Genomic DNA, 27,165 nt, shown 5'->3' on the forward strand with positions numbered 1-27,165 from the left:
CTTCTCTCCCCTGCTCCTTCTGATTCTGTCTGCAATACAGAGCCTGGTTTTCCCCAGAAAAGCAATGTCAGAGGCAAGGGCATGCAGCTTTCAAGGCAGAGCTTTGCTTGGCAGGACAAGCAGATCCTTTTGTGCAAATAGCAACTCTACAGGGACTAAATACAAGTTCCTCACAGCATGTCTAGGATGCTAAAGCTCTTCCTGCCTATCTTCTCCTCCTCCTCTCCCTGCTGCTTTTGTTCTTGTGATTTCATCTGCTCCCAAGGGAAACCATCAGTTAAGCATCTCTCCAGCTTGTTCTCTGCCCATCCTCCCATACACAGATGGGCAGCCCTCACACTCCTCACAGCAGGACACACCGGTCCCCAAGTGCTCTGCTGCCGGCTTTGGTCCAGCTCTTAGGTCTCTGGCTGGTCTAACATAAGGTGCAGGGGATGTCCCCTGCAGGAAGGAGATACTGAAAACCTGATGAGGAGAAGTCCCAGTGGTTGCTCTGTACTGGGAGCTCCTGGTATGAAAACACTTGAAGCCAAATGAAGAGATACCAAGCAGTGTGAAGGCCATGGGCCCTCCAAAATGGCTGGCCAAGCAAGGCACAGTGACCAGCTTCTTGTGTCTCTGCCTCAAGGAGACCTCACACAAAGCAGCACATTCCTGGTTACTCCTCCAGACAACCCCACACTCTCCCACACCAAAACAGGGAAAGGATAGGAGCTCTCTATGCCATAAAATATCCCTAATGCAGACAAAGCAGCAGTGTGAAAGCATGGCGTCAGCTAATGGTGTGATGCTCAGCTCAGCCAGCACAGCCTGGATTGGAGGTGGCCATAGGCATAGGACCAGCACGGCTGGGGTCATGCAGAGGTGGCTGTTCCTCCCTGGGAAAGCACAAGCAGATGGAGCACAGGAGATGTGCTTCTCCCTGTGCTGGGGTGCCCGGCTGGCCACCACTGCGCTTCCAGTGCATCCCAGTACAGCGCCGTGGTACTGGAACCCAGATGCTCACACACTGCTCTCTCTGGTCTGGAGCTGAAAATTAAATTAAAACCACGACAGGGACAGTTAATTAAAGCAGATTAGTGCGAGACTAATTAGGGACGCTGACACTGCAACCATCAAGCCCTGTGATGTTAATTAGCTGTTCATTACTGTCAGCTCCCTGTTCAGCACAGAAATATGAACTGCATGTCTCCTGGGCTTCATGCACAGTAGAGCACGCCTTGGTCACCCCCTCCGAGGGTGCACCCAGCCTCCCATCACCTCCCAGCAGAGACACCACCACCAACAGCAAGACTCTCACCACTACCAGCAGTGAGATCCTCACCATCACCCAGTGCAGACACAGCCACCATCCTCAACCCCTGTGGCCACCAACAGCCAGGAGGTCTCCATCCCCACATAGCAGCAAGACCATGACACCAGAACAGCCCAGCACCACCACTGATCGACCACATCCCTCGTTTCTGGACAGCATCCCTGTGCCGCTGTCAGGGAGCCAAGTGGTGCTCAGCACTCACCCACAGCACTCCCTAAAACTGGTACCCACAGTCATCCACATCCCACAGACAAGATGCACTGACATTGTTTCCCCTCACCCTGATCCCTGAAAAGGTACTAGGAGATAGCATCACAGAATCATAGAATCATTTAGGTTGGAAAAGACCCTTCAGATCATGAAGTCCAACCATTAACCTGGCACTGCCAAGTCCACCACTAAACCATGTCCTGAGTGTCACATTTGTATGTCTTTTAAACACCCCCAGGGATGGAGGTGCACAGAACACAAAGAAAGGCTGTACACACAAAGGTTGCAGGGAGCACACAGGCACTGAAGAGAGCACACATCATCTGTAGGAAGCCCATGGGTGATTGTAGGGAGTCTGTAAGGGAATGTATGGAGTGCATACAGGGAACACACATAGGTCACAGGGAGCTGTAGGAGAACACATGGGTTAGAGGGAGCACACACGTGGCTTGTAGGAAGCACACTTGTACTGTAGAGAGCACACAGAGCCTGCAGGGAGCATACACAGGCTACAGGGAGAACACCCAAGCTGTAGGGAGCACACACAGACACATTAGGGTGTACAGATGGGGCTGTAGAGAGCATATGGGCTGTAGGGAGCACAAATGAGCTGTACTGAGACACACATGCTGAAGGATGCTCACACAGACTGTAAGGAGCACACGAACACTGTAGGGAGCACACATGGGGCTGTGCAGAGCACATATGGGTCATGCAGAGCACACACAGCACACACAGGCTGTATAGACCATGCATGGGGCTGTAAGCATCATACATGGTGCTTTAGGGAGCACATATACAGTCTGTAAGGAGCACGCACCGGCTATATGGACCACACATGGGTTGAGGCAGCACACATGGTGTAGGAAACACACGTATGGTTGTATGGAGCACAGGCACAGGCTGTGCAGACACACACAGGGGCTGCATGAGCACACACAGGCTGTAGGGAGCACACATGGTTCTTTAGGAAGTGAACAGATTGCAGAGAGCACACATGGGGCTGTAGACGTCACACATGGGTTGTACTGCAGCACACATGGGTTGTAGGGAGCACACACAGGCTGTAGCGACCACACATGGGGCTGTACATACCATACACTGTTGGGACCATGTGCAGGCTGTAGGGAGCACACACAGGCATAGGGAACACACATGGGGCTGTACAGTTAATACAAGCTGTAAAGATGGGGTCTTCCTGTGCTCAGTGACAGTCACAATAGCGAGCATGCTCCTGCAAAAGGATCTCCCAGTCTCATGGCAGCTGGTAGGCTGAACCAGCCTCAAACCCATGCATGTTCCATCTTCCACCACACCTGCACCAATCCCCTCCAGAACCAAGCTGCATTCTCACATCCCACCCTGGAAAACCAAGGAGGATGCTCACACCTTCCCCTCTAACCTGCATCCTGCTCCAGCACTGCCAAAGCAGTTCACTGCCTTTAGCCTCGCCTCTGGAGCAAACAGGTGATGGGGTGGAAGCTAAGTGAGGATGTCCTAATGGGAAGCAATCAGGTTCCACTGCTTCTCTCTCCCCGCCTCTGCCCCCTGAGCGTATTTAGAGCTTTCAGAAGGAAACAAAACTTGTTTATCTTAACGCTAATCAATTTATAGCAATCAAAATAAAACCCATTAGGAGCCATTCCCCATTTGAATTTCAAAGAGGCTTCTGACCCCAGGAGACTCTGAGCTGATTGATTAGAAATTTCTGACACTAATGTGTGTCTTCCAAGGGTCCAGTGTGGCTTTAATTCCTCTCTCCTGAGACACTGATTGTGTGTTAACATCTGTCAGCCCCTTCCTGCACTTAGGGGAGGGGAAATTCATGAGCGTACTGAGTTGCACGGCACAGCTGTGGAGGAGACGGCATTTGCTGGCTTAAACAGCTTCCAGAAATCCCTTGGGGCAAATCATTTGCATGATCCTTTTCTCCTTGGGCAAAAAATAAAGGCCCAACAACCAAAACTGGAGTGGAGCAAGAAATAGAAAGCACTGATGCAGGACAGTGGAAGCAGGTGGAGAGGGCAGAGCTCAAGGCTGGGATTCTGCCTTCTGCATCACAACTTTGCCCCTGACTCCTCTGCGTGCAGGTAGGAGCATCCTATCCTTATGCATGAGGGCAGCAGCAGAACACAAACAGGGAGCAGAGATGATGTTAACCTGCTGTTGGAGACAGCAGTAGAGAGGAGCCTTCATGCCTCAAGACGGAGCACAACTGGTCCATCAGTGGTTTGGATCATGATGAAGACTGCACCTGTCTCCAGCTGAGGAGTGAGTTAAAGCACAGCAGTGGACGAATCCTACCCATTTGCTGCCACATTTCTTTGTCTGATGCAAAAAAGCTGAGGAAGGGCAAACACGTTCAGGCTAAGGCCATATGCACAGTGACGTGCATCTGCATGGGGGTGATCCACGAGGGGACAGTGCAATCATCCCTATACCCTCTTCCATCTGTACAAAGGGGTGGAAAAGGGGTGAGGGAAGAGGGGGTGAACCTGTCCATGGCAAAGGGGCACAGCAAAGACCTGCTGCATCACCTCTCCCCTGCAGCTTCCCCTCCCCAGTGAAAGCCCTCTCTGCCGTGTTGGGACCAACTGCCTCTCACTTTGAGCAGATTAAAGCAGCTAATCTACCTAATGAAAGCAAATCAGCTCAAAAGCCACTCTTCCCTGCAGCAGGGTGACGGGTCAATGAGAGTGATGTTCTCCCACCCTGCCCGGTGCCTGCAGCTCATGGCGAGGATGCTGAGCCGCTGATTACAATGCTGAGCTGCTGTTGCTTATGCAACAGCATCATTATACAGGAACTGGGAGAATGAAGACCTCAGGCCCACTGTAGAAGAGGATCATGTCCAAGATCATCTTAAGAACCTGAATGTGCACAAGTCCATTGGACATAATGAAATCCATCTGCGGGTCCTGAAGGAGGTGGTGGATGAAGTTGCTACACCACTATCCACCATATGCATTTGAAAATCACAGCAGTCAGGTGAAGTTCCCAATGACTGGAAAAAGGGAAATATAACCCCATTTTCAAGAAGAATAAAACTGGAAAACTACAGAGCAGTCAGTCTCCCCTCTGTGCCTGGCAGGATCATGGAGCAGATTCTCCTGGAAGGCATGCTAAGGCACATGAAAAACAATGAGGTTGCTGGTGACAGCCAGCATGGCTTCACTAAGGGCAAATCATGCCTCACCAATTGGGTGGCCTTCTATGATGGGGCTACAGAACCTCCTCACCTACAGCTCATGGCTCCATGGGTTTTATCAGCAGACATCCTTCAACTCCCTGCTAGATGCAGTTACAGCAGGTCTGTCCCTGAGCACGTGCTGACCCATGCTGCAGTCTCCTATCCTCCATGCCACTCTACCACCTGAGGAATGCATTTAGACCCAAGCTGGCTTCAGCACTGTTTCTCTATCTGTGGTTTCTCTAGCCATTGGTGCTCCATGGTCCTGGCACATGGTTTTTCATGGTATCCTAGCAGGACTGCTGGGAAGAGACCTCTGGGGTCTCCACACCAGTCTCCAGCTCATAGAAGGGTTATGCCAAGCCCTAAATCAGGGAAGACTTGAAAATCTCTGGGGATGGTGATGCTCAACCTCTTGAGGGAACCGTCTCAGCTTTTCCAGTGCCTGCCCTGAGCCTCTCAAAGTGCAGCTTGTGGCTGTTACCACTTTCTATACGATCTGGCACCACTGCTGATGGGGACCTGGCTCCATCCTCTTTTAATTGCCCTGTGCAGAGATGTTGTTGTGCTCAGATCCCTTCTTGGGTTCTTCTTCTCTGTCATGGTTTAAGCCTAGCCAGTAACTCAGAACCATGCAGCCGCTCGCTCACTCCCCCTTTTCTTTATTCCCCAGCTCCAGGAGGGTTGGGGAGGAGAATCCAAAGAACATAAAACCCACGGGTTGAGATAAGAGCAGTCTGGTAACTAAGGTATAACACAAGCTGCTACTGCTATCACCAATAATAATAATGGTAAGGGAAATAACAAGGGGAGAGAACACAAATGCTCACCACCCACCAACCGATACCCAGCCCGACCTGAGCAGCGATCTGGGCCTTCTGGGTGACTCCCCCCAGTTTCTACCCTGGGTATGACGTGCTGTGGTATGGAATACCCCTATGGCTAGTTTGGGTCTGGTGTCCTGCCTCTGCTTCCTCCCAGCTTCTTGTGCCCCTCCTCAATGGCAGAGCGTGAGACTGAAAAGTCCTTGATCAGGGTAAGCCTTACAGAGCAACAGCTATAACACTGGTGTGTTATCAGCGTTGTTCTCAGAGTAAAGTCAAAACCACAGCACTGCACCAGCTACTAAGAAGGAGAAAAATGACTGCTACTGCTGAACCCAGGATGGGTTCACTCCACCTTGCTGCAATCTCCTTGTGCTCCAAGAATCTCTAGCCAAGGGCTGAGGAACACAGTCAAAGCTGCATCCTTCCACTGCTGTGCACAGAATGCAATGCAATCCTCTGCTGGCTGCTCAGATATCGGGAAAGAGTCACTTGAGACAAGAGATAAAGTGTCTCTGCCATCCTAATAGCGGTTGAAGAAACTGAGATCTGGAAGAGAGCTTGTCATGTCCAGGAAACCACGACCCAGCCAGAAAGTCCCAGCAATGCAATGCATTCCCTACTGGCATCCAGAGTTCAGGCAGGCCCCACCAAGGGAGACCAGCCACACTGCATAATGCACGAGTAACACATACTCACACAGATGCTGAGGATGTCGATCATCATGGTGCAGGAACAAGGAACCACTGTGAGCACCCAGGCTGGAGCAGGGGGTGTAGCCTCCTGATGTCCCCAAACTAGATGGGTTTACCAGAACTAAAGCCACTCACAAAGAGTAACAGCAAGATCTCAGGGTGCTGGGTGACTGGGCGCTAACCCAGCAAATGAAATTCAGTGGTGACAAAAGGAAACGAATGCACTTGGGGGAAAAGAGCCCTAATTATACAAACACAATGATGGGCACTAAATTAGCTATTAACATGCAGGGAGGAGATCTCGGCAGCACTAGAGATAATTCTCTGAAAACATCAGTTCAAAGCTCATCTATCATCAACAAAAAACACACAAAAAAAGAGAAAATGTAAGGAATTATTAAGAAAGGAACCCAATGCAAAGCAGGAATGTTATTAAACCATTGCAGGGAGTGACGTTTTGATCAGTGTTTGCAATGGTGGTCGTCCTCAGACGAGATCATGAGGGAGATAATAAAAATTATTAGGAATACTGAACAGCTTCCATCTAGAGAATCAATCAGGAGCTTCCATTTGAAGCGAGACCACGCAGGGAGGTATATAAAGCCATCAGGAACACAGGGATATGAATGGGAATAGATGGCTTGCAATTTCTTACAGTGTGCATGGACATATTTTTCACATGGTGCATAATTAAATTGCAGCATTTACTGCCACAAGATACTGTAGGCACTGAAAATATGAGCAGCATGCCAGAAGACAAGAGGAATCATCACTCCATCCCTCCCTTATTGCTCCTGCTTTCTGGCCAGTGCAGACCTTCACAAACCAGTAAGCTCCAGGGTGTTTCCATCAAAGACACAGCCATGCTCACCACATGGGAAACTCTCTCTCAAACACCTCCTGACTGTGTTTCTGGGTCTGCCACTAATGGGACTGGGTCAGCACTCCTAGGACCTCCACCTACCCGTCAACTGGCTGCAGCCAACAGTTTCCCAGGGGACAGAACTGGAAGATGTCCATTCCTAAAGCACACTAAAGCCCCAAATAAACCTTCTGGTTAGCCAAGTCCACAGCCTAAGACCTGGAACAGAAACTGGAGGGGCTGCCGAATGAAGGCACCTTACTCTACTGAGCTGCCTGTGAGCAGAGTGCCCTCATTGATGGACTAAGGACAGTCATCATCTCCCATGAGCACAGCTGGACCACAGCAGCATGATGTCACACTAAGGATGGTGTTCTCAAAGCCCCAGCATCCCATGATATTGCACTAAGGACCACGGACTGGGTCCCCAGCGCTCCAGCATCCCACAGACACGAACACTGCAGCAAGTGGGTCTCTGATGCCCTGGTCATTGCCCTTACAATGGGTGTCCAGCCCTGACCATCTGCTACCAGCACTAAACCCACAGCACAGTACCTGTGTATTTAAACCTGTTCTAGGAGGCTGCTTCAACTCATCTTCTAGCCTTCTGTGGAATAAGAAACCATCCCAAAACAGATCAAAGATGTCCACAGAGAGGTTGTTAAAGGGGAAAGAGCTTCTGGGCTTCCCATTTAAGGAGTATGCTTCCCTTCATGCTCAGCCCAGTGATTAGTGCTCACCAGGGAATCCGAGCTGCAAAATGAATTTGAGAAGACAGAGCAGTGTCAGGCTGTTAGAAGCTCAAAAAGAATCTGAGCACTTACCATTCACATTTAACAACCAAGCCTGCTGGGCTCTCCTGCCTGGCTCCTCCCTGACGAGACCATTAGCACCTGAAAACCAAGAAGCCACGGCCTTGGCTTGGGGTTGGACGCGGCGCTGAAGAGCGAAGCAGGATGCTACAAGAGCCAAGGCCATGAGGCAGCTTCATGAGGCTCGTATTTTTGGAACCGGCATCCCAGAGGGCTGCAGTGGATGCTGCTTGTTCTCGTGCCAGCCCTGACTGTTTTGGAAAGTTTGGTTAAGCTCCATTTGGCTGCCTTGGAGTTACTGAAGCACGGAGAAGGGGGTTATTGGTTACAGGAGGTTTCAGGGATTTTTTTGTCTGAGCACAGTTCAGTTGGGAAAGAGCAGATTCGGGCTGCCTGGTGCAGCTCTTGCAGTGAGGTGAAGCAGCCTCTTTACATGAGCATACAAAATCAGGGCTAACCCAGCAGAGCGTCATTTAAAAGGATGCTCTCAGCCCAGTCCTGTCTCTGCAGCTGGGGACAAGAGCCACCTTCTCATCCCCTTTGATTCTCTTCTCACCTCCAGCAACAGCCCTACTCTCCCAAGAGCACTGATAAAACCACACAGGGTTTGCAGGAAAGCTGGACCACGCAGGGCTGCTCCAGGCTGCCCTGCACCCCAGAACACCCCGGGGTACCCCCTTCTCCCCATCACCGCTTGCTGGCTGTAATGCTGATAATAAAGAAACCTCTGTGCATCTCCAGGGAAGTGGGACTCAGAGAGGGGCACAAAGACTCCCGCAGCTGTGTGTTTGCAAACAACCCAGCTGAGCTGTGAAGAGGGGCTGAAAGCAGTAATTGTCTTTAATTAAAGGAGGTTGGAGGCATCTCAGGCTCTGACAAAAGACATTCCCAGTCTGCTAGCAGCTCCAGCACTCATCACTGCTGCAGCCACAACCCGGCCATGTGACAGCAGGGACACGGCCACAGCAGCCCAAGGGTGCAGATGTGGCAGTGCCAAGGCAACGCCGTGTACCTGTGGGTACGAGGCACATCCACACCTCCACTGCCAGGAGCATCCAGTAAGTCAGCTCACAGCTGGATGGAACACTTGGTACCCCTACGAGCCTCACATTGTGCACCAGAACTGAGCCAGATGTGCCTGTGTTAGGACCCAGCAGCTGGCTGAAGGCATCCCGCTCTCCTGCTTGACCCAGCTGTGCATGTGCCTGCCCAGGGGTGTCACCTCCACCCTGCACGGGGTCTCAGCCTTGTACTGATCTGCCCTTGCCACCTTCCTGCACACAGAGGTGATGTGCACAGGCAGACACCAGAACCAAACACCAAAAGCAATACTGCTGCAGCTCCTCCTGGTCTTATTACTCAATCCTGCTCACTACTGAGCTACCTGGGTTGGTGTGGAGCTCTGCTGCCATGCTGCACACTTGCAAGCTCCTGTTGGGCTAAGCAGCCCTTACTACAGCAAAAACACACACTGCTGGACACCCATAGAGCCCTCTGCCAGAGCTGGCCCTTGCTCCCAGCCATGCCCTGAGCTTCAGGGAGACAACACAAGAGTTCAGGGTACCCAAAGCTCTTCCCTGTGAGGGTGCTGAGGCGCTGGCACAGGGTGCCCAGAGAAGCTGTGGCTGCCCCATCCCTGGCAGTGTTCAAGGCCAGGTTGGACACAGGGGCTTGGAGCAAGCTGCTCTAGTGGAAGGGGTCCCTGCCCGGGGCAGGGGTTGGAGCTGGGTGAGCTTTAAGGTCCCTTCCAACACAAACCACTCTGGGCTTCTGTGACTCTATGAAAGGTCCTCTTTTGCTCCTCTCCTCCATGCTCAGGGATGAAGTTCCACAAGGACAGTATGCTGCCCACCATCTGCTGCTTCCTTCCTCCTACCCACATTTGCTTTTGGCCTTCCAGCACACGGGTATGCAGGATATCATGGCTCTGGTTTCCATGGAAACCCCATCTTGTCCTCTCCATCCCCCAAAGCATGCAACAGGGTTGAGCTGACGCAGCAGTGCTGTGTCCTGCTAGCCCATCCCTGGCTTGGCATCCTCCTCCTGGTTTCCACCAAAGCCCTTCTGACCCCTTCTCAAGGCAACACAAAGTCTGGAGCACTTAAACACATGGCACCAACCCCTCTTCTTCAGGCAAAACTGCACTTGTGTCCAGCCCGAGCCCTCTGCTCAGCTTTGCACATCATGCTCTGACTGCTCTCTGATGATCACCCCCTGTTCCCACACTCAATTCCTACCTTGCAACTGGAAGCATCAGAATTCCAGCTCTCACACATGGGCAAATCCCTGCCATGGGTCCTGCAAAGCTGCACAGAGCCAAACGCACCAAAACCCATTCCATCTGTGGAACATGCACAGGCTGCATGGGAGCTGCACGTGCACAGGGCTCAATATGTTCTAGAGGAAGCACTGGGCACACTGGGCAGGTCCCCATGCACATAGTTTCACCTGGGAAATCCTGAAAAGAGGCATCATGTCCTAATTCAAGAGAAACAAAACCAAACTGGGATCGCTTCCATCCGAGCCAGACAGCAAAAAACTGTCCAGGAGCAAAAAGACCAGTTTTAATCATAGGTATGCTGAAGATACACACACATTTGTCACTCTGTAAATGCACCGTACTCATGGCAGCAACACAAGTGAGCAATAGGCACAATGAAGCTCCTCATCTGGCTTCCTGATCCTCTTTAGAAAGCAGCATGACCAGTGCAGGCAGCACCCAAGGGCGATCCGGTGCTCCCATCCCCAGCACTGCAGACCTTTGGCACGTCCTAAGGCTGGGATTTGCACGGCTGCAGCTGGAAGACTGAGCTGGAGAAAGCCTGGTGATTATTTCACCTACAACAGCTACCTCATCTCTCATTCTTCAGTCAGTGCCACAGGTCCACTCCTAAGGTGTAAACTGAGAGTAAAACACCACCATTACAGCTTGGATCAATGTCCAAGCTAATGGAGGTGACAGTAACAGCATAATCACTGCACTTGTGAAGGTGACTGGAAATAACAGTGCGGGCAGAGCTCGCTGCACCACGCTGCAAGTAGCAATGCAATGACAAATGAAGGCAATTGTTAATCCATCACTGGGGTGCACAGCAGGGAGAGGTGAACAAGAAACTTCTCGGGGTGTGAATCACTCCCTGACTGTTTCTCCTAATCCTGCTGTCCCCGTTTTTACTCTTTCTGTTTCATTAATGAGGGCTGTGCATACACACCAAAAAGCTCAGAGCTCATTTTGCTCACTCTGCTGCAAGGAAAGGCTGGCAGCAGTAGGGCTTCCACTGCAGTAAACCCTCCTCAGCTTCCTGCCTTCAGCTACAGGAGTCCTCTGGGTGATGGCTGGCATGAGAGAGCCGATCAAGCATCCACTGCCTGGGCAGCCTGAGGAACCACCTCTTCCTCCCTTGTCACAGCTCCCTGCAAGCTGAAGACGGGGCTGAATGATCCTGAGCCATCCTGGGGTGGGGATGAATGGGGAGGTTAGATGCCAAAGTAACGTTCTTTATTGTGGTGAAAGCAACACAGATGTCTGGAGGATTGTCACTGGCACACAAGACTGGAAGGATGAGGCAAAAGGGAGGGGAGAGAAAGGGGCAGAAGGGGGGCCATGAAAACAGTTGGCTTCCACTGCAATGCCTCAAGAGAGAGAGATCAGCACCTTAGAAATCCCTAGTTAAGGGTATGATGCCCAGCAACATCCTGCATCCTGCCCATCCCTTGATGCTCATGCGGGCACTTCAGGCCACTGCACGGAGCACCAGCCCATAGCCCTTTGCTCTGCCTGCCCTGCGAGGATGCAGACACTGTGGTCAGGAATGGCTCTGCTGAGGGGCAGGGAGAAAGGTGGAACAGCATGATGGAAGCCACCCACTGATGTCAGAGAGCACACATGTCCCTGACACTGCACAGAGCCTTCCCGTGCCTCTGCAGAAAGCTCCTGGAGAGCTGATGCCATAAAAAGGCAGAGAGCGTGCATTTAATGGAGTGTGCTGTTTGCTGTTTGGCAAATATTATCTGTTACTACAGCCGCTCCAGAAGTCACTGCAATGCTTTGAAAAGCCATCCAGGCTGGGAGAAATGCCATTTGGAGCAAAGCATCCGCGTTACTCTTACTTTATAAGACCCACTTCAGGCTGCACTTTAATTCTGACTCATCTTGAGGGTTTGAGCATTTTGATAGTTGGAAATGAATAAAGCCTTTATCAGTGTCCATTCATTGTTCCCTCTGCTGTTGTCTCCTGTCACAGCTGCAGGTGTAACAACTGTGGTGCTTCTGAGATCATGATGTTTTGAGGGGAAATTGCTAGCTTTGGATTGTGAGTTAAAAATTGTCTTCTTGAACACAGGCTTTCTGGGAGCTCTGAATGTGACAACAGTCTGAAAGCGCAAAAAGACACTGCAAGTAAGAGCTTGTCGTTGTTGAAAGCTGTCAGCTCCCAAATACTGAAGAACCAGAGATTCCCTCAAAATGCATCCTGAACTTGCCCCATTAGCCATCATCCACCTAACCCATGGACCCTCACCTCATGGTCCAGGCATGCCCACCACCTCCCTGCAGCATCACTGTGGTACCCACAGCCCACAGAGGAGGGGTGAGCCAGCCCAAGTATAGGGATGTGCTTGAGCACAGAGCCATTCACTCAAGCATCAAGAGCCCTGTTGGCCAACTAAAACCATGAGGTAGGTTTTAAGAAAGGTCTCTCTCATTTCTGACACAGGGAACAAAACCAATATCCCCAGTTTGCCTCCAGGGACTCCGGGAAGATGCCAGCACCTTCGCAGGTGTCATTTCAACCCGCTGAAGCGAAGAAGAGCTTGAAGACCTTGTTTCAGAGGCCTAGAAAGGCTTCACAAGAATCACCTACCCACAGAACACACTGTGTTCCACAGGTCCCCCTTCAAAGAGCAGGATCTGGGAGGAGCAATGCACCAAGTTGGTAGCTCCAGACACCAGCAGGACTCTTTCTGCCTCTCTTTAACAGGGTGCTTTCCAAGACCTAGTGACCATCTTCAGTGTCTCTTCTTTTTATAGAACCTGTCAACCTTTTTTGGTTTGGGGTTTTTTCTTTGGCTTTTTTGTTTGTTTGTTTGTTTGCTTTTTGTAGGTTTTTGGGTGTTTTTTTTTTTTTCTTTTCTTAGATATAGCTTCTTCAAATGCCAAGAAATAAATGGGACAAGGGGACGCCTCAGACTCACCAGACAGCACTCACTGGTGCTGCTCTGCATCCTTCATGCAACTCCTTCCTTACAGTGTTTAAACTGGAACACCCGCCCATGGAAGGACTGGGTATCACTGGTTGGTGTGACCAAACTTAATGTGTCCTTCAAAACGTGAACATATTGTGTATTGTGCTTGGCCAAACCTAATTTATCATTGTTTGAAGTTTGCTCTATGTAAACACAGCCATCAGGTGAGCTATGAACACTTTGATTCCATTTCCGAACCTTTATGGGGACATTTATGTTCACTTTCCGGTGATGTACTATGTTTCTAAGGCATATAGGGATAAATAAAGAGCTTCCCTGGAGCTAATTAAGCTGATCATGGCTTCTAAACTAATTTTTCTGGAAGATTTTTACCTTGTATCACTAAAATAACTGTGCTTTTAGAGAGCGATCATCTGACATCCAAATAACTTTGCATCAGCACAGGGAACGGCTGAGGATGTTTCCCAGAATTAAACATGCAAAATAATCTCTTCTTCACTTTGCTGACCCAAATGAAACAAAAGCAACACCTGAAAACCAGTATTTTCCTCAATTTTCTCATGTTATATATGATAAAGAATATTCTCCTCTTGCCCCATAAAGATTCACCACTCTGATGAACTCAGGGAAAAACTCTCCTTGCCCCCCAGATCTCCCAAGCACTTTGATTCAAAGGAAAAACTAATGGTAAAAAAAAAAAAACCACATTCCCTTCATTTTATGGCAATAATGAGTTAAAATCCTGGAAGCCTGGGCCTGGATCCCAGCTATTCATTCCAGTTCCTATTAATGTTTACCACTTTTACTCAGAAAAAGAGGGGGGTTGGTGCAGGGGGAAAGGGAGGCCTATGATGGAGAGAGTGGAAAAGCAGGAATCAATGCTGCCCTCCCACTGGCGTCAGCACAGGATGCTGCCAGAGCCGCTATTCCCCACTCACATGGGTGTAGCAAGATCAGGAATGTGGTGTTTGATCCAAAATGCTGTTTCTTCTGTCAAAATAAGTCCAGAGGAGATTTTTTTATCAGTACAGACACCAGCTCCATGAATGCACCCATGTTACCAGGGGGGTCCCATCCTCACACCCAGGATACAGTCAGTATCTACATGTGGAGGGTCAGAAAGGACATCACTCTTTTCTCTGGTGGAGACCCTCCAGATCTGCTCTCATTCACCTCCGCCCTTCTTCCCACTGATGCCAGCACCAAGAAGCACCTGGGGAGAAGGATGAGGGGACCAAGCAGGATGGGGAGCAGAGACCTTCCCCCAAACTCTACTGTGGGAGATGGTGAGCAGGATGCAAAGGGACTGGGAAGTGCCAGCTATGGCAGACAGTGGCAATGCAAAACTCCACCACGTCCCTCTGAGAAATCCTGTGAATGGCCATCACTTCCATCAAGAAACTCCCTATGGATTTTGCTGGACCTGAGATCTCCATCCTTTCCTCCAACACCGGGACTCATGACCTGCATCTACACCAACAAATGAGAGTACGCTGTTCTCTTCCATGCTTCTACTGGGCTGCTCTTGGGTTATCTTCTGCATCCTGCTGGGGTCTTTCCTATGTCTTCAAAACAGGGCTGGCAGTGCTCTGCTGTTCAAAAATCACACTCATGCCCTGTAAAACCTCGTCTCATCACTTTGTCTCTAGAGAAAACACTTCTGTGGAAGGTCTCGGCCCACCCCTTGTCTCGAAAAGCAAAATGAGAAAGAAGCTGTCATCGCCTTTGCCTATTTTGGCCATGAAGATCTTGTCCCTCAGAAGCAGCATTTCCTATTCTGAGGTGTCGTCCATCTCCCTCTGTCAGCAGCACATTTCTTGCCCCATTTGTGGACCACCCATGACCCTCCTTGTGGGTTCAGCATCTCTTCAGGGCTTCAAAGCACCAAGAAATGGATGCCCCAGCTCCCCTGCCTGACACTCCCTTGATCCATGAGGCTTTCCCTGCTCCAACCTCCAGAAGCCCAAACAGCAGCCAGCAATGTGCAGAGGACAAGCTGGCATCTCCAACTCCACAGTGCACCAAGCAGGCTAGGAGCGGTTAATACTGAGCAGCTGCAATCCCCACCGCAGCCCTAATTGGATTCACAACATGGAGAGGTCAGCAAGAAGCAGGAGGGAGAAGAATCAAAGCAATGGAAAGAAAGATGCTTTATTCTTGCTTCCCAGACGGAGAGGGAGAAGCCCAAAATGCAGTATCCACAATGACACAGAGCCACAGCCGGCTGGGAGCATTCAAATTGTCAACAACCCTATAGAAAAGGCAGACAAATTCCTGTTTTGTACTTGGGAAGAAGCCAGGTGATGTAATCATCTTATAGGATGATGGTGAAATACTTTCCATTCCAGCAGTAACTCAAGATGTTAAATAGCAGCTACTAAAGTTAAACACTGTTAACTCAGTGTGTCAGGATAGCATCTACCTATGAGTTTTTAAAGAGATGGCTGATGAACCAGTGGGCAGATAATGCTCACTTTCCAGACACCGTCAAGTAGCAGGATGTTTCAGAGCTGTAGGAAAAAGCTCTTTGTTAAATGAGGCAGTCTTGGCTATTTTAGGAGTGCCATTGCAGCGTCAGTACCAGTCAGATAAGGATGTGCCAGCTACAGGATTTGGCCAGCAAAGGATGAAAGGGAGGTAGTAATAGTAGTGCCAACCTACGTACGCTTATGGAAAAGAGATTAAGGCAAATTAGTCTTGTATGGTTTTTTGATGCAATTACAAGATTGGCTGGGAGAGTTTCACAGTGTTAACCCAACACACCCAAACCTCTGCAGAGCATTTCCCTTGGTAACACATGATATTTTGACTCAGAAATTAGTAAGTCCACCGACACTGCGGGACATATTCAATGCATTAAAACTTGGCAAGCTGATGCTGCTATGGTCTGAGATCTAAACAGGGAATGTGCAGAGAGCAGGTCTGTTTCTACTAGAGCCAACAAATATGGTTCATGCCTCTGGGCTATTTAACATTTTTATCAATGACCCAGGAGAAAGCCCAAAGCATTCCCAGTAAAGTTAGCTGATGACATGGAAGTTGTAGTGTGGTAAATACTTGAAGATGATACGCAGCAATCCAGATGCCTCAGTGAGCTGGGCGCAAGCAACGAACATGCATTTCAGCACAGACACATGTCAGATCACACCTCCAGGAACAGGGATGCAGGCTCTTCAAAAGCACTCAGAGAGATGCCATTGCTGAAATAGTTAAAGCAAAGAGGGGATGTAGGAAATCTCAGCATCCCCCTGGCACATAGGTTGTCACTACGTACATGCATCCTGTGCATGGGATGGTGGATCTACCAATGGAAAAGCCAAAGCAGTGCCAAGGGCAGTGTTTAACAGGCAGCTCTCCATCTCTGCAAACATTTACGACTGGCTGTATCTGCTTCAGCTCAACCAGGAATGCTTCCTGTAAGAACCTAATTATCCCTAAGGCCTTACAATTTATTGGCTGGGTCCAGCATTAACACTAATGGGCCAGACCTGAAGCAGGCATGGAGCCATAAATAGTCTTTATCTCCAAAACATCATGTACTCATGGCAGGTGACTTTGAGACACCTAGGACATACCCTTCCCTGGCACATGAGAAACCTGCATGTGTCTCCAGGCCATTACCATGTATTTGCCCCCTCCAAAACCCGAGCACAGCACAGTTGTAACACACCCTCACTGCTCTCCACACCTCTGGGTTCTCTGCATATGTGACATGAACATCACTACTTCTGCACCCAAATTCCCAGCACACAATGGGGTTGGTGGCAGATCTGCTGTGCCAGACCTCTAAATTACACACAAGCACACAGGCAAGGAAGCTCATCAAGGAGCTTACGTGCAGGACACATATCTGCAAGGGCACAGACCTTGTAACAGCTTTCCAGCACCTAAAGGGGCTGCAGGAAAGCTGGAGAGGGGCTTGGGACAAGGGCCTGTAGGGACAGGCCAAGGGGAATGGCTTGAACCTGCCCGAGGGGAGACTGAGCTGAGCTCTTAGGCAGAAGCTCTTCCCTGTGAAGGTGCTGAGGTGCTGGCACAGGGTGCCCAGAGAAGCTGTGGCTGCCCCATCCCTGGCAGTGCTCAAGGCCAGGTTGGACACAGGGGCTTGGAGCAAGCTGCTCCAGTGGAAGGGGTCCCTGCCCGTGGCAGGGGTTGGAGCTGGATGAGCTTTAAGATCCCTTCAACCCAAACCAGTCTGGGATTCTGTGATGATTCCACGTCCTCCAAAGATGGGGAGGAGATGGAGACGGATGCAGGGCTCAACAGCCGGGACCAGCAGCCAGGGACTGCCATCCCTGAGCAAGCAGAGACCCTCGCAGGCAGTATTCTCTATGGTGCAGCCCAAACAGTGAGAGAGCAGGCAGCACAATAGCTCTGCCTCTGCCGTTGCAGAGGGGAGCCAATGAATAAGGGAGGCAGAGAGAGAAATGCGCTTAATATGCTGCATGGGAGGGACAGGCGGGGGAGAGGGGGGAGGCAGCAGACAAAGAACAGGGAGATGGAGAAAAAAGACGCAGGCAGGGAGCAGGAGAAGGTGAAGTGAGGAGGACAGGGCCGGGCTGGGGGAGGCGGCGTGGGGAGCCCCTCGCCAATGCAGCGGGAAGGAGCCGGGAAGCAAAGAGGAGAGAGCAGGCAGGAGCCTGCGGGATGGGGCAGCGAGGCCCAGCGAAATGGAAATCTCTTAACCACACAGAATTGTTAACTGCTCCCAAATCCTTTTGTGCTGGGGCTGCGAGCTTAGGAGAGCTTAAGCTGTTAGACGCATGAACTTCCTCCATCAATATCCCTTGTGTGCGCTGCCGTGAGCAGCCCTGCGCTGCCGTAGCCAGATGGAAAGCCCAGCGGAGAAAATGAGCAGCTCCTTTCAGTGCCTTTCAGCTGCACCAAGGGGCTGTCCATTGCTTGGGATGCCCTTTTCCACCAGGACCCGTTGGCAGGGCAGGACCAGTGACATGTTCCCCACGCTCCCCATCACGTCCTGTTTGGGCAACCGAGCCGTGTGAGAGCACTTTGCCCCGAAAGCCAGCTCAGATTTGCTTTTGTTTTGCTGCTGGAAAGGGGCCCAGATTCCCTCCCACCCCTTGAAACATGAGAAAACCTGCCAGCTACATGTACAAGTGAGTCCCCCAAACCAGGCGGCTCGTACCCTACCTCTGCAGGCACCAGGGGCAAGGACACAATGGGAGGTGGACAGGGATGCATCCTGCAGGTCCTTCCTGAGTTAAGCTGCCTGACCGAGCTGGGGTGACCAGCTCCTTTCCCAGTCCTCTGTGGGGCTAACTGGAGGCGCTGGGAGAGGAGAGGGATGCTATGGCTGCCCTGCCTACTCCACGGCACTCTCCTCCCAGTCCTCACTCTTCTTCTGGGGGAAAGCAGATGATGTGTCCCAGTCTGACACAGTCCTGGGGTCCCATCCAGCCCCGTGCAGGAGGGAAGAAGAAAGGGAAGAGAAAGAAGGGGAAAGGGAAGATGAAAGTGAAGGGGAAGGTGAAAGGGGGAAAGGGAAGGGGAAGGAAAGAGGCAGCCCCAGAGCCAGCTGCCCCACAGAGACATCAGGCTGCTGGCCACCCTATGATTGATGCTGCTGGGGAGAGTGGGGCTGGTGCATGCCAGCACCGGCTGGAGAAACAGCTGCCGAGGTACTGGACCTCCCCAAATCCTCCTGCTGTCAGCAAAGAGGAGACCCAGCCTCTCCCTCCTGCCTGCTCCCTCCACCGGGGCCCCTGGCTCTGCCAGGCCAGAGCATGCATAAGGAGACCTGGGAGCCACGGGGCATGCGAGAGGATCATCCCTTGGCTATGCTGGCAGTGGGACCAGGGAGTCTCTGGAGACCGAAGCTGCACCAGAGCAAAGTGCAGGGCTGGGTTCACACGAGGGAAATAAATCAGGTGAGATGGAAAAGCTGACACGAATCCTTTTGGCTTCCTGGTGTTGCTACGAATGCTCACTTGCGTGTTGTAAAACACCCGTCTTCCCTTCAAGGCTGGGATTAGCCAGGCTCCCTTTCCACACTGTGCTGCAACAGTGCTTCCTTGCTGTCCCCATCCCCACCCCATCCCTGCTACAGCTGGAGGACACGATCACCCTGAGCTTGGTGGGAAGAGATGTGCAGCGGCCCGGTGAGGAGCAGCTCAAATCACAAACATCAACTGACACCCACAGCACATCAGGAGCCGTAGTTTGATGCAGAAACAGCCCAGCCACTAGCAGGAGACGTGGGGCCCTCTCCAAGGGGACAACCCAGCCTGCAGTCCCAACTGAGAATGGCCAGAGACTGTCCACCCCCTCCATCAGCTCCCCCCCATGCTTGCTTGGTGCAACCCAGCTACCCCTTTCCCACAGCATAAAGAGAAGAGATGCAGCTCCTTCCTTACACTCTGCAGTGCCCACTGACGTATCTGTAATTGATCTCAGAGAAACCCCAGCTCTGCTCAGAGCACGATGATGCTATCAAACCTGTAATAGGATTTTGATATTCAGCCATTCGCCAATCGCTGCAGTTTGCTCTGTGCATGGGACAGCAGCAGGTACCCATTAAACATGCAGCTCTTACGTCCCCATCTCTCCCCAACAGCTCCTTTCTAAACCTCCCCAAGCCCACACATGACACAGGAGGAACAGAGAGATGAGTGCGGGCATGGTGCTTTCAGCACGGGTGGTGCAGAACCTCTTGCTCACCGGGACCACGCTGGCCCCAGAGTACTCAGGCACCCCCAGAGCCTGCTTTGAACATCTCTGTAGATGGCAGGAGAACATCTACAGGGCAAGAGGCCTCTGGCTGCTGCAGGAGCTCACCTCTTCACCTGGACACCAGTGAGCCTGGCCCTGAACAGTCCCGTGAGCATGTCCCACCCTGGGCCATTTGCACCTCACCATGCAAAAAACCCTGGGGACAACTTGCTCCCTCCCAGCACAACACCTTTGGCTGCCTGCACTCCTGCTCCCCTCATCCCAGAAGCGTTTCAGGTCACACCAAGGCCCAGGGCACAAACTGAAGTGAAAACAGCCAAAGTATTTTGAGAGGTGACTGCAGATTGGTGGCACACACCTCCGAGACCTGGAGAGCACCCTGGACCCACTGCCTCTGAGGACGCAAAGGTTAATGCAAATGGATGGGCCCAGGGCACAAAGTGAGGAGCTGGAGGAGTCGCATCCATACACATGCTCCTCTCCCACCCCTGCCCAAAGAGCTTGCTCCCAGGCAGCCCATGCACATCCCTACTGCAAATCCCAACTGCCCCATGGGCACAGCCACCAGCCCCAAGGCACTGTGTGGTGTGAGACCGAAGCCAGCGGTTACCTCTGCAGACAGTCCCGTTTTCCACTGACTCGTAGCCTGCCCGGCACATGCAGCGGCCGATGGGCACCAGCCACTCGCCGTCACCGTTGCAGTACAGCTTGATGGGCACATCCACCTCCTCTGCATTGGCGATGCACGTCCCCCGGGCTGCCACCAGCGAGGTGCTCTCCGCTCCTGAGAGGGTTTCCTGGAAGACGGCCCCATTCTGGATCACACGAGGACACTTGCGGTAGAAGACACGGACGGCAATCAAGGACATGCAGCCCCCATAGTCCTGGAAGGCCAGGTAGAAACCATTCTTGGAGACAGGCCCAAAACTGCGCACCTCGGTGTTAATCTTCATCACCCGCCCACCTAAGTCCACCTGCGAGAAGCTCTCATCGGCAGCAATCGTGTCCACTTTCATCCAAGGATTCTCCATCCAGTTAGGAAAAGTCTTGGTGGCTGAGTCAAAGTCCGACTCGAAGTAGTAGAGGTTAAAAGTCTCCTTACAGGAGCCTGGGACGTTAGGGATGCTGCTGCAGTCCCGGACAGAAAATTTCATCTCCACGTGGATGCGATGTGCTCCTCGCCTCCGGATGTACTTGGTACGGAGCCAGTTGTTCTGGCTGGATTCAAAGACGTTGCACACCTGGTAGGTGCGAATTGTGTTCATGTTCTCGTCGTACCCGCTCACCTCTTCCCACTGCGGACAGGACACAAGAAATCAAGGCCTTGCACCAAACTATTGTTCCCAACCCACCTCACCTCTTCCCAACCACATCATGTGCTAAGAGGGCAGACTTTGCCAATGCCAGCTGCCCCATGCTGTGCCCACCTCACCCAGCACTGCTCCAGCATCACCCTGCCAACAGCCTATACCTACACCTCCCGGCAGGGTTTCACCCTCACTGCTTACATGGCAGGCTCCATTCTGTAGGAACAAGGTGGCCCAAGACCTCCGCAGTGCTGGGGTCAATCTCATTGCCATGAGCACCATGTTCTATGCCTGGATTTATGCTAAAGCACCTCTGCTGGGGGTGGCAGAGCATGGCAGGGTCGTGCACCACCTCTGCAGGCAGTAATGTCTTTAGCAGGGGCTCCTGCCCGTGGGCTGCACTGCGCAGCAGAGCATCGCAGCAAAGGAACACGATGCCTTTAGCAGATGTGTTCCCACTGGTGCTGCTGCAGTTAGAGACGTGGCAGACAGGACCCGGAGCGCGTAACGCAGCCATAAAACCTCCTCTCAGCCCAAGGACCGGCTGTGCAATGGGCCCATAGCCATCAGCCTCTCCCCATGGGCAGGAGGGAAGGTTTATGGGAGCCTGGCTGATCCCACTGTGCACCCACAAAGGGAGATGCTGAGTTAGATCCTGCTGGTAGCTCTTATCCTTGCCCCTTCAAAGACCAACATGTTCTGGAGTCCCTCCTGCACATTTACACAGGGCTCAACCCCAGCTGTCCTAGACTGCAACTATGGGATGCCCTATGAGCAATGGCACGACAGTAACATCCTTCTCAGCAAAACACTTGGAGATCACATTTCCCTATAGGAAGCTCAGCCCACCTCCCCGAGCTGGCTAACAGGTAACTCTGGAGGAGTCTCTGAAAAGTTTGGGGCTGCTGTGACACCTCCTGGCCCTGTCCTGCTCCTTGCCCTTTCCCCAAGCTGGTTTTTAACAAATCCTTCAGCTTTTGTTGTTGTCTCCATCCTTTTTAGGATGGGGATACTTGAGGATGAGACCAGACAAGGGCAGAGCTGCAGGCAGTAACCGGCCACCGCTCCTCTGTGGTGAGCACAGATTGAAAACAAAGCACCTCTGACCTGGCTCACCAGAGCATCCCCCCAGCCCAGACCTTGCAGGAGTGCAGAGCATCTCTCTCTGTGCTGCCCGCTCCCCACCAGCAGCATCCCTCCTGATGTTGGTGGCAGGGACCGGGATGCAGCTAGCATGTGACAGTCCCAGCCAGCTGGAGCAGCTTCCAATTAATTTGTTCATAAACCTGCTCAAGTGGAAGCCGAGCTGTTTCCCACGGACATCAGACCCTGAGCACAACCCTGCCCTGGATGCAGGATCATGACACCCAGGGTAAGGTACCCCCAACAGCCCAGGTCCAGCATCAACGTTGGGACCAAGTCTGGCACAGAAAACATGAGGAGCAGAGCATCCCCAGCCCTCAGCCTGCAAACAGCCTCACAAGAGCACCCAGGACTGTAGAGGGAGGCTCAGGGGATGAGAGACAGATTGCTCCTAGCACATCAAGGCTAACAGCCCAACAGAAGGCTGTCAGGGAAGATCCCCAAACAGCTCCAACCACTTCTGATTGGCAGTGACTGGAAATCTGCTGCCGTCGCTGGGGGAGAAGGAGAGCATCCTCACAAAACACAGGGGGAACATTTGCTTTCTCATCCAGAAATAAACTCAGTGTGGTAGTGGAAAACTGCAGGATCTCCACCTTTTTTAGGGCACTGGTTGGGAGCAGGTGAAGGAATCAAAGGCAAAACATAGGGAAGCAATTCCTTCCTCTGCCCTGCCTTTGATATGGCTCTCCATCACCTGGACCACTCCTGACACCCACTCTGAAACAGCATGTCAGCCACCAGGACCTGGAGATGCCCATTACTGCCCCATCTACATCTGCAGGGCCCCCAGGGAGGTCTCAGGACATGAGTTTGAAGAGCTCATCCCTGGTCAGGCAGGAGCAGTGCATGGTGGAAGGAGAGTCTCTACAGCTAGGGGATGAACAGCAGATGGTGGAGGTAGGCATAGGAACACTTACAAGCAACAGGGGAGCTCCACAGTGAGGGAAAAAACAACTGTTTGGGCTTTTGGACCTTTAATAGGGAGGCAGTAAATGGGAAGCAGATTTTGTCTCCCAGATGATGCTGACTGCACCAACCTCACCAGTCACCCATGGGCAGGATGCCCTTTGTCCTGTCAGTGGGCACGAGGCCATCCTGGGAGAAGCTGCAAAGGCACTGCAGCATCAGCACCCACACTGTGCACAGCACAGGGCACGCCACATCCTGCCCGCAATGGGAGGCCATTCCACCAGCACCAGCAGGGCTGTGCTGGTCTCTCTAGATGGGCATCCACATCCTGATGGGGACAAGGACATGGGAGCACCCTGGAGGTGAGGATCAAGACACCCAGCATCCTCCTACATCCCTGCAGCAGCGAGCGGGGGGCTCCCAAGCCAGGAGAGAAAGTCACCCCCATACAGCAGCCCCTGCGCTTCCTTGATGCTTAATTAGAAGCCTCTCCCTTTTCTCCTCGCTCTCTAATTAACATGCTGGGAGCTCAAAAGAAGAAGGCAGCACAATAATACGGGGAGACGGCTTCCAGCCGGCCCCGGCCTCATTACCGCAGGGCCGGGGAGCGGGAGCAAGGCGTGCTTTACATATGGAAACACCGCAAACAAGAAAGGCTGGGCGAGGAGAGAAAAAGACTTGACCTCTGCTCCTGCCCATTGTGAGCCCATCATCCCCCTTTGGCGGCCGGGCCAGCGCTGGTGAGGCGCCAGGCTCGCAGGCAGGCGTGGGGCTTTCTCATGGTGATGGGGACCGGTGCCGGCAGCGCCTGCGCCCCAAGCACGGCAGGGCTGCTCGGGAGCTGCGTTTAATCTCCCCAACAGAGGCTTTTCTTGGCTGTTTCTTTTCTTCTGCCAAGTCAGCTTGGGGAGGGGGCTTGCTGTCATCCTCAGGGTGAGGCCCACAGAACATCTTCATCCAGCCCCTGCGGAGGGCTACCATCAGCTATCATCTCTACACAAGGCGATGGGGGAGCATCTCCAGCCTTTGGCCAAGCTGGATTGGGCCATTCAAGCCTGGGGGTGTCGAGGACTGAGGCTCCACACTGCTGCTGGCCACTGCAGCCAGAGCTGGGGCAGGATGCTCTGAAGCACCTTGATGCCCCACACAAATGCTGCAGGTCATGGAGGTGGCTGGGACTGCTCCAGCTTTGTGTCGTGAGTAGAAAGGGGCAGAGATACCCTACCTTGTTGAAGCTCTTCTTTAAAGAAGCCTGTTCTGGGTGTTCTTGGGATATGGCTTGGGGAACTCTTGGTACCAGCAAAGCAGAGAGACGGTCGTTGCTGAGCCAGCTAATGTCCCTCCATGAGATGCCAGGAATGCTGGACAGTCATTTCAGGACTTATTAAATGGCTCCTGTAGGTGCAACCTTGCAGGTCAATGCCCCCATCCTTTTCTTTTCGAGTGATGGGCAATGGGGATACTGGGATACTTGGGGATACAAGTGAGATACTGGGGATAAATGACAGTGGCCTCAGCATTTCATTTCTCCCCCTTCCTGATTTGTAAGTGGCTGCAGACCAGTTTTATAGAGTATGATTCCTCCAATACCACACTGGCCTGATGCTATAGGGTGAGAATTATACTTCTCCAGCACTGGGGTATCTTTTGGACACATCACCTTCTAGAGAACTACTGGAAACCCCGACTGTCACCCACCCCTCTTGTGCTTTTCCCACTTGACCTTTTCACATGGTCAAGGCACCCTGTTCCAGTGGCTGACTTCTCTTGAGCCAACCCACCTACATTCATGTGCAGCAGGAGACCCCAGACCAGGCTCCAGGCCCCCACGATGCAATCGGTTAACTCACCCCTGATGGAGGATGCACCGTCCAGCCCAGCTCCGCCGTTGCTGTTGTGGAGTCCATCAGCGTCTCTGCAGGAGGAAGGTGGAACAAGGAGTCAGTGACTGGCTGCAGAAGGCCTGAGGCAGGAGAAGGGGAAAAAAAGAGAAGAGGAGCCAGAACAGGACCGCAGCCATGGAGCCCAGCCTGTGCTGTGCTTTCTGGCCAGCCCTTAGCTGTGGAGGAGCCAAGAATTGGTCTCTCCACCCATCTGCTTCCTCATCCATTGCCCATTTCTCCCTGGCCCCCTTGTCTCCTGCAGTGCGTGGGAGCATTTGCCCTTCTACCCTCCAGCCCGGGTGGGCTTTGCTCCTCAAAATCCAGAAGCAGGGTAGGACAGCCCCAGAGCAGCTCTGCTGCTGCAGACAAGAGGCCCAGCCTGAGCCAGTTCCTTCCATCCCCTCTGCAGTTTCTGTTGCAGAAGTGGGATGTTTTCTTCTGCATGGTAGGCAGAATCCTCGGTGATGCTGTAGCACATGGGAAGGAACAGCACTTTTAGGACTTAAAAGTACTAAAAAATTAAAGTAATGTTAAACCTGTTTTCCCAGGTGATTTGGGTTGAAATAGGTCAAGCGATGCTGCCACCACTATCATAGAGAAGTCTCCCTGAGCCACACAGGTAGCAAAGATTCCTTGTCCTTTCCACAGCTTGTCACACTTCCAATACTGAAGTCCTCATCCCAAATAGCTACAGGTCGGCCTAACGACACCGATGGCACAAGAAAGGATGCTCAGGTTATGGCACCCCAATACTTGGGCTAACCTGTGCAGGTTTTTCCCATCCAGGGAAGGAATGGGTTAGATGGCCCTATCAGAAATACATTAGACAGACACTTCTATGAGTGGTTTCCACAATCTGGGTGACTATCCATCCTCTAGGTCTGCGGTTGCATGCTCACTGCAACACAGGGATTTTTCTGCACTATGCCCAGTGCTGACAATTCAAGAAAACAGGACAATATTCCAGTGTTTAGGAAATGGAGTTTAGAAATCACACCCAAAGGTTTCAGCACACCAAAGGGCATGGGAAAAGTGTGATGCTCATGGGACAGACTCTGCAGGCCAGCATACAACCGTCCTGTGGCTCATTCTGTGGCTGAGACCAAGGTGATGCCCACAGAAGAAATTCTACTCCTCTACTCTATAGGGAGAATGTGAACATGCCTCTGATTTCAGAACATGCACTCAGGATGCCAACTACATTAACAGGGATGCTGGGAAGCGCCCATCTCACACACAGGCAAGACAAATACGAAACTCAGTTTGCAGCTTCACTCTCCCTGCCCTCCCAGTCAATGCAGGACAGGCAGGGGAAATATCCAGCATTAGGGATCTCAAGCAAAAGTATCTTATGCACAAGATGTGCACACCTTCCCATCAGCTCACAGAGAGGGATCAACCCCAATACAGTAGAGAGCTCTATCCACCATCCCATAACCCATCAAACGGTGCCGCTGCCTATGGCCACACATGGACGGAGGGTTACTGGCTATAACTGTGTCCCGTTGCTGCTCCTCACCATCAAAACCCAAGCGTACTGGCACAAACCCCTCAAAAGCAGCTTCACCTCCTCCACTTTCACTGTGTGGAGCAACAACAAAGGAAGAACAGCTCAGCCTCGAGCAGACCCATCCTTTAGGGGAAAAGCCTGGATGCAGAACCGAGCTCTCAGCCTGTCCAATGGTGCACATCAACTCCCCTTTTCCCATCACCCAGCCAAAGAGTGCCTCAGCACAGATATATACTCCTTGCACCTACTTGTGGCAGTAAATCACTTTCAGACTGTGGGTTGTTCGTTACTCCTGGTTCGAGCCAGAGGTTTCCAGTTCACAGGAAACCAGGATTTCAAAATCTGGTTTGATTCCAAGAGTAAAAAGCAAAAATAGTGCTTTCCAAACTTTCCCACTAGGAAGAGTTCTGGAAAACAGCTAGCCCAGAACTGTTGTCACTCAGATTTATGAAACTTCTTTCTCAACTGAATATTGGTTTACATAGGTTGATAATAGTGTTTATTTTATCAGGGGATCTGGCTTTTTCATTAAAACACCAGTGGCACTTTGATCTGAAAGGAAAACAACATTTTTCACCCAGTGCTAGCTAGAAGCTGCACTGATTTA

The 27,165-nt window shown here is 51.9% G+C and overlaps 1 protein-coding gene across 4 annotated transcripts in view; it reads right to left on the reverse strand.

The window, feature by feature from the left end:
- EPHB2 (EPH receptor B2) overlaps positions 1–27,165 on the reverse strand; it is a 107,559-nt gene that overhangs the window by 51,023 nt on the left and 29,371 nt on the right. For all 4 annotated transcript variants that reach the window (XM_061379614.1, XM_061379611.1, XM_061379613.1 and 1 more), the window contains exons 2-3: positions 25,016–25,080; positions 20,414–21,098 (exon numbers count right to left, since the gene is read on the reverse strand). In XM_061379614.1, the coding sequence (XP_061235598.1) occupies positions 20,414–21,098; positions 25,016–25,080 (750 nt within the window). The remainder of the gene's footprint in view (positions 1–20,413; positions 21,099–25,015; positions 25,081–27,165) is intronic.

The sequence above is a fragment of the Neopsephotus bourkii genome, unplaced genomic scaffold (genome assembly GCF_033783945.1).
Source record: "Neopsephotus bourkii isolate Nb327-2 ecotype Australia unplaced genomic scaffold, CSIRO-AGI_Nbou_v1 NB_1778, whole genome shotgun sequence".
NCBI classification, from domain to species: Eukaryota; Metazoa; Chordata; class Aves; order Psittaciformes; family Psittacidae; genus Neopsephotus; species Neopsephotus bourkii.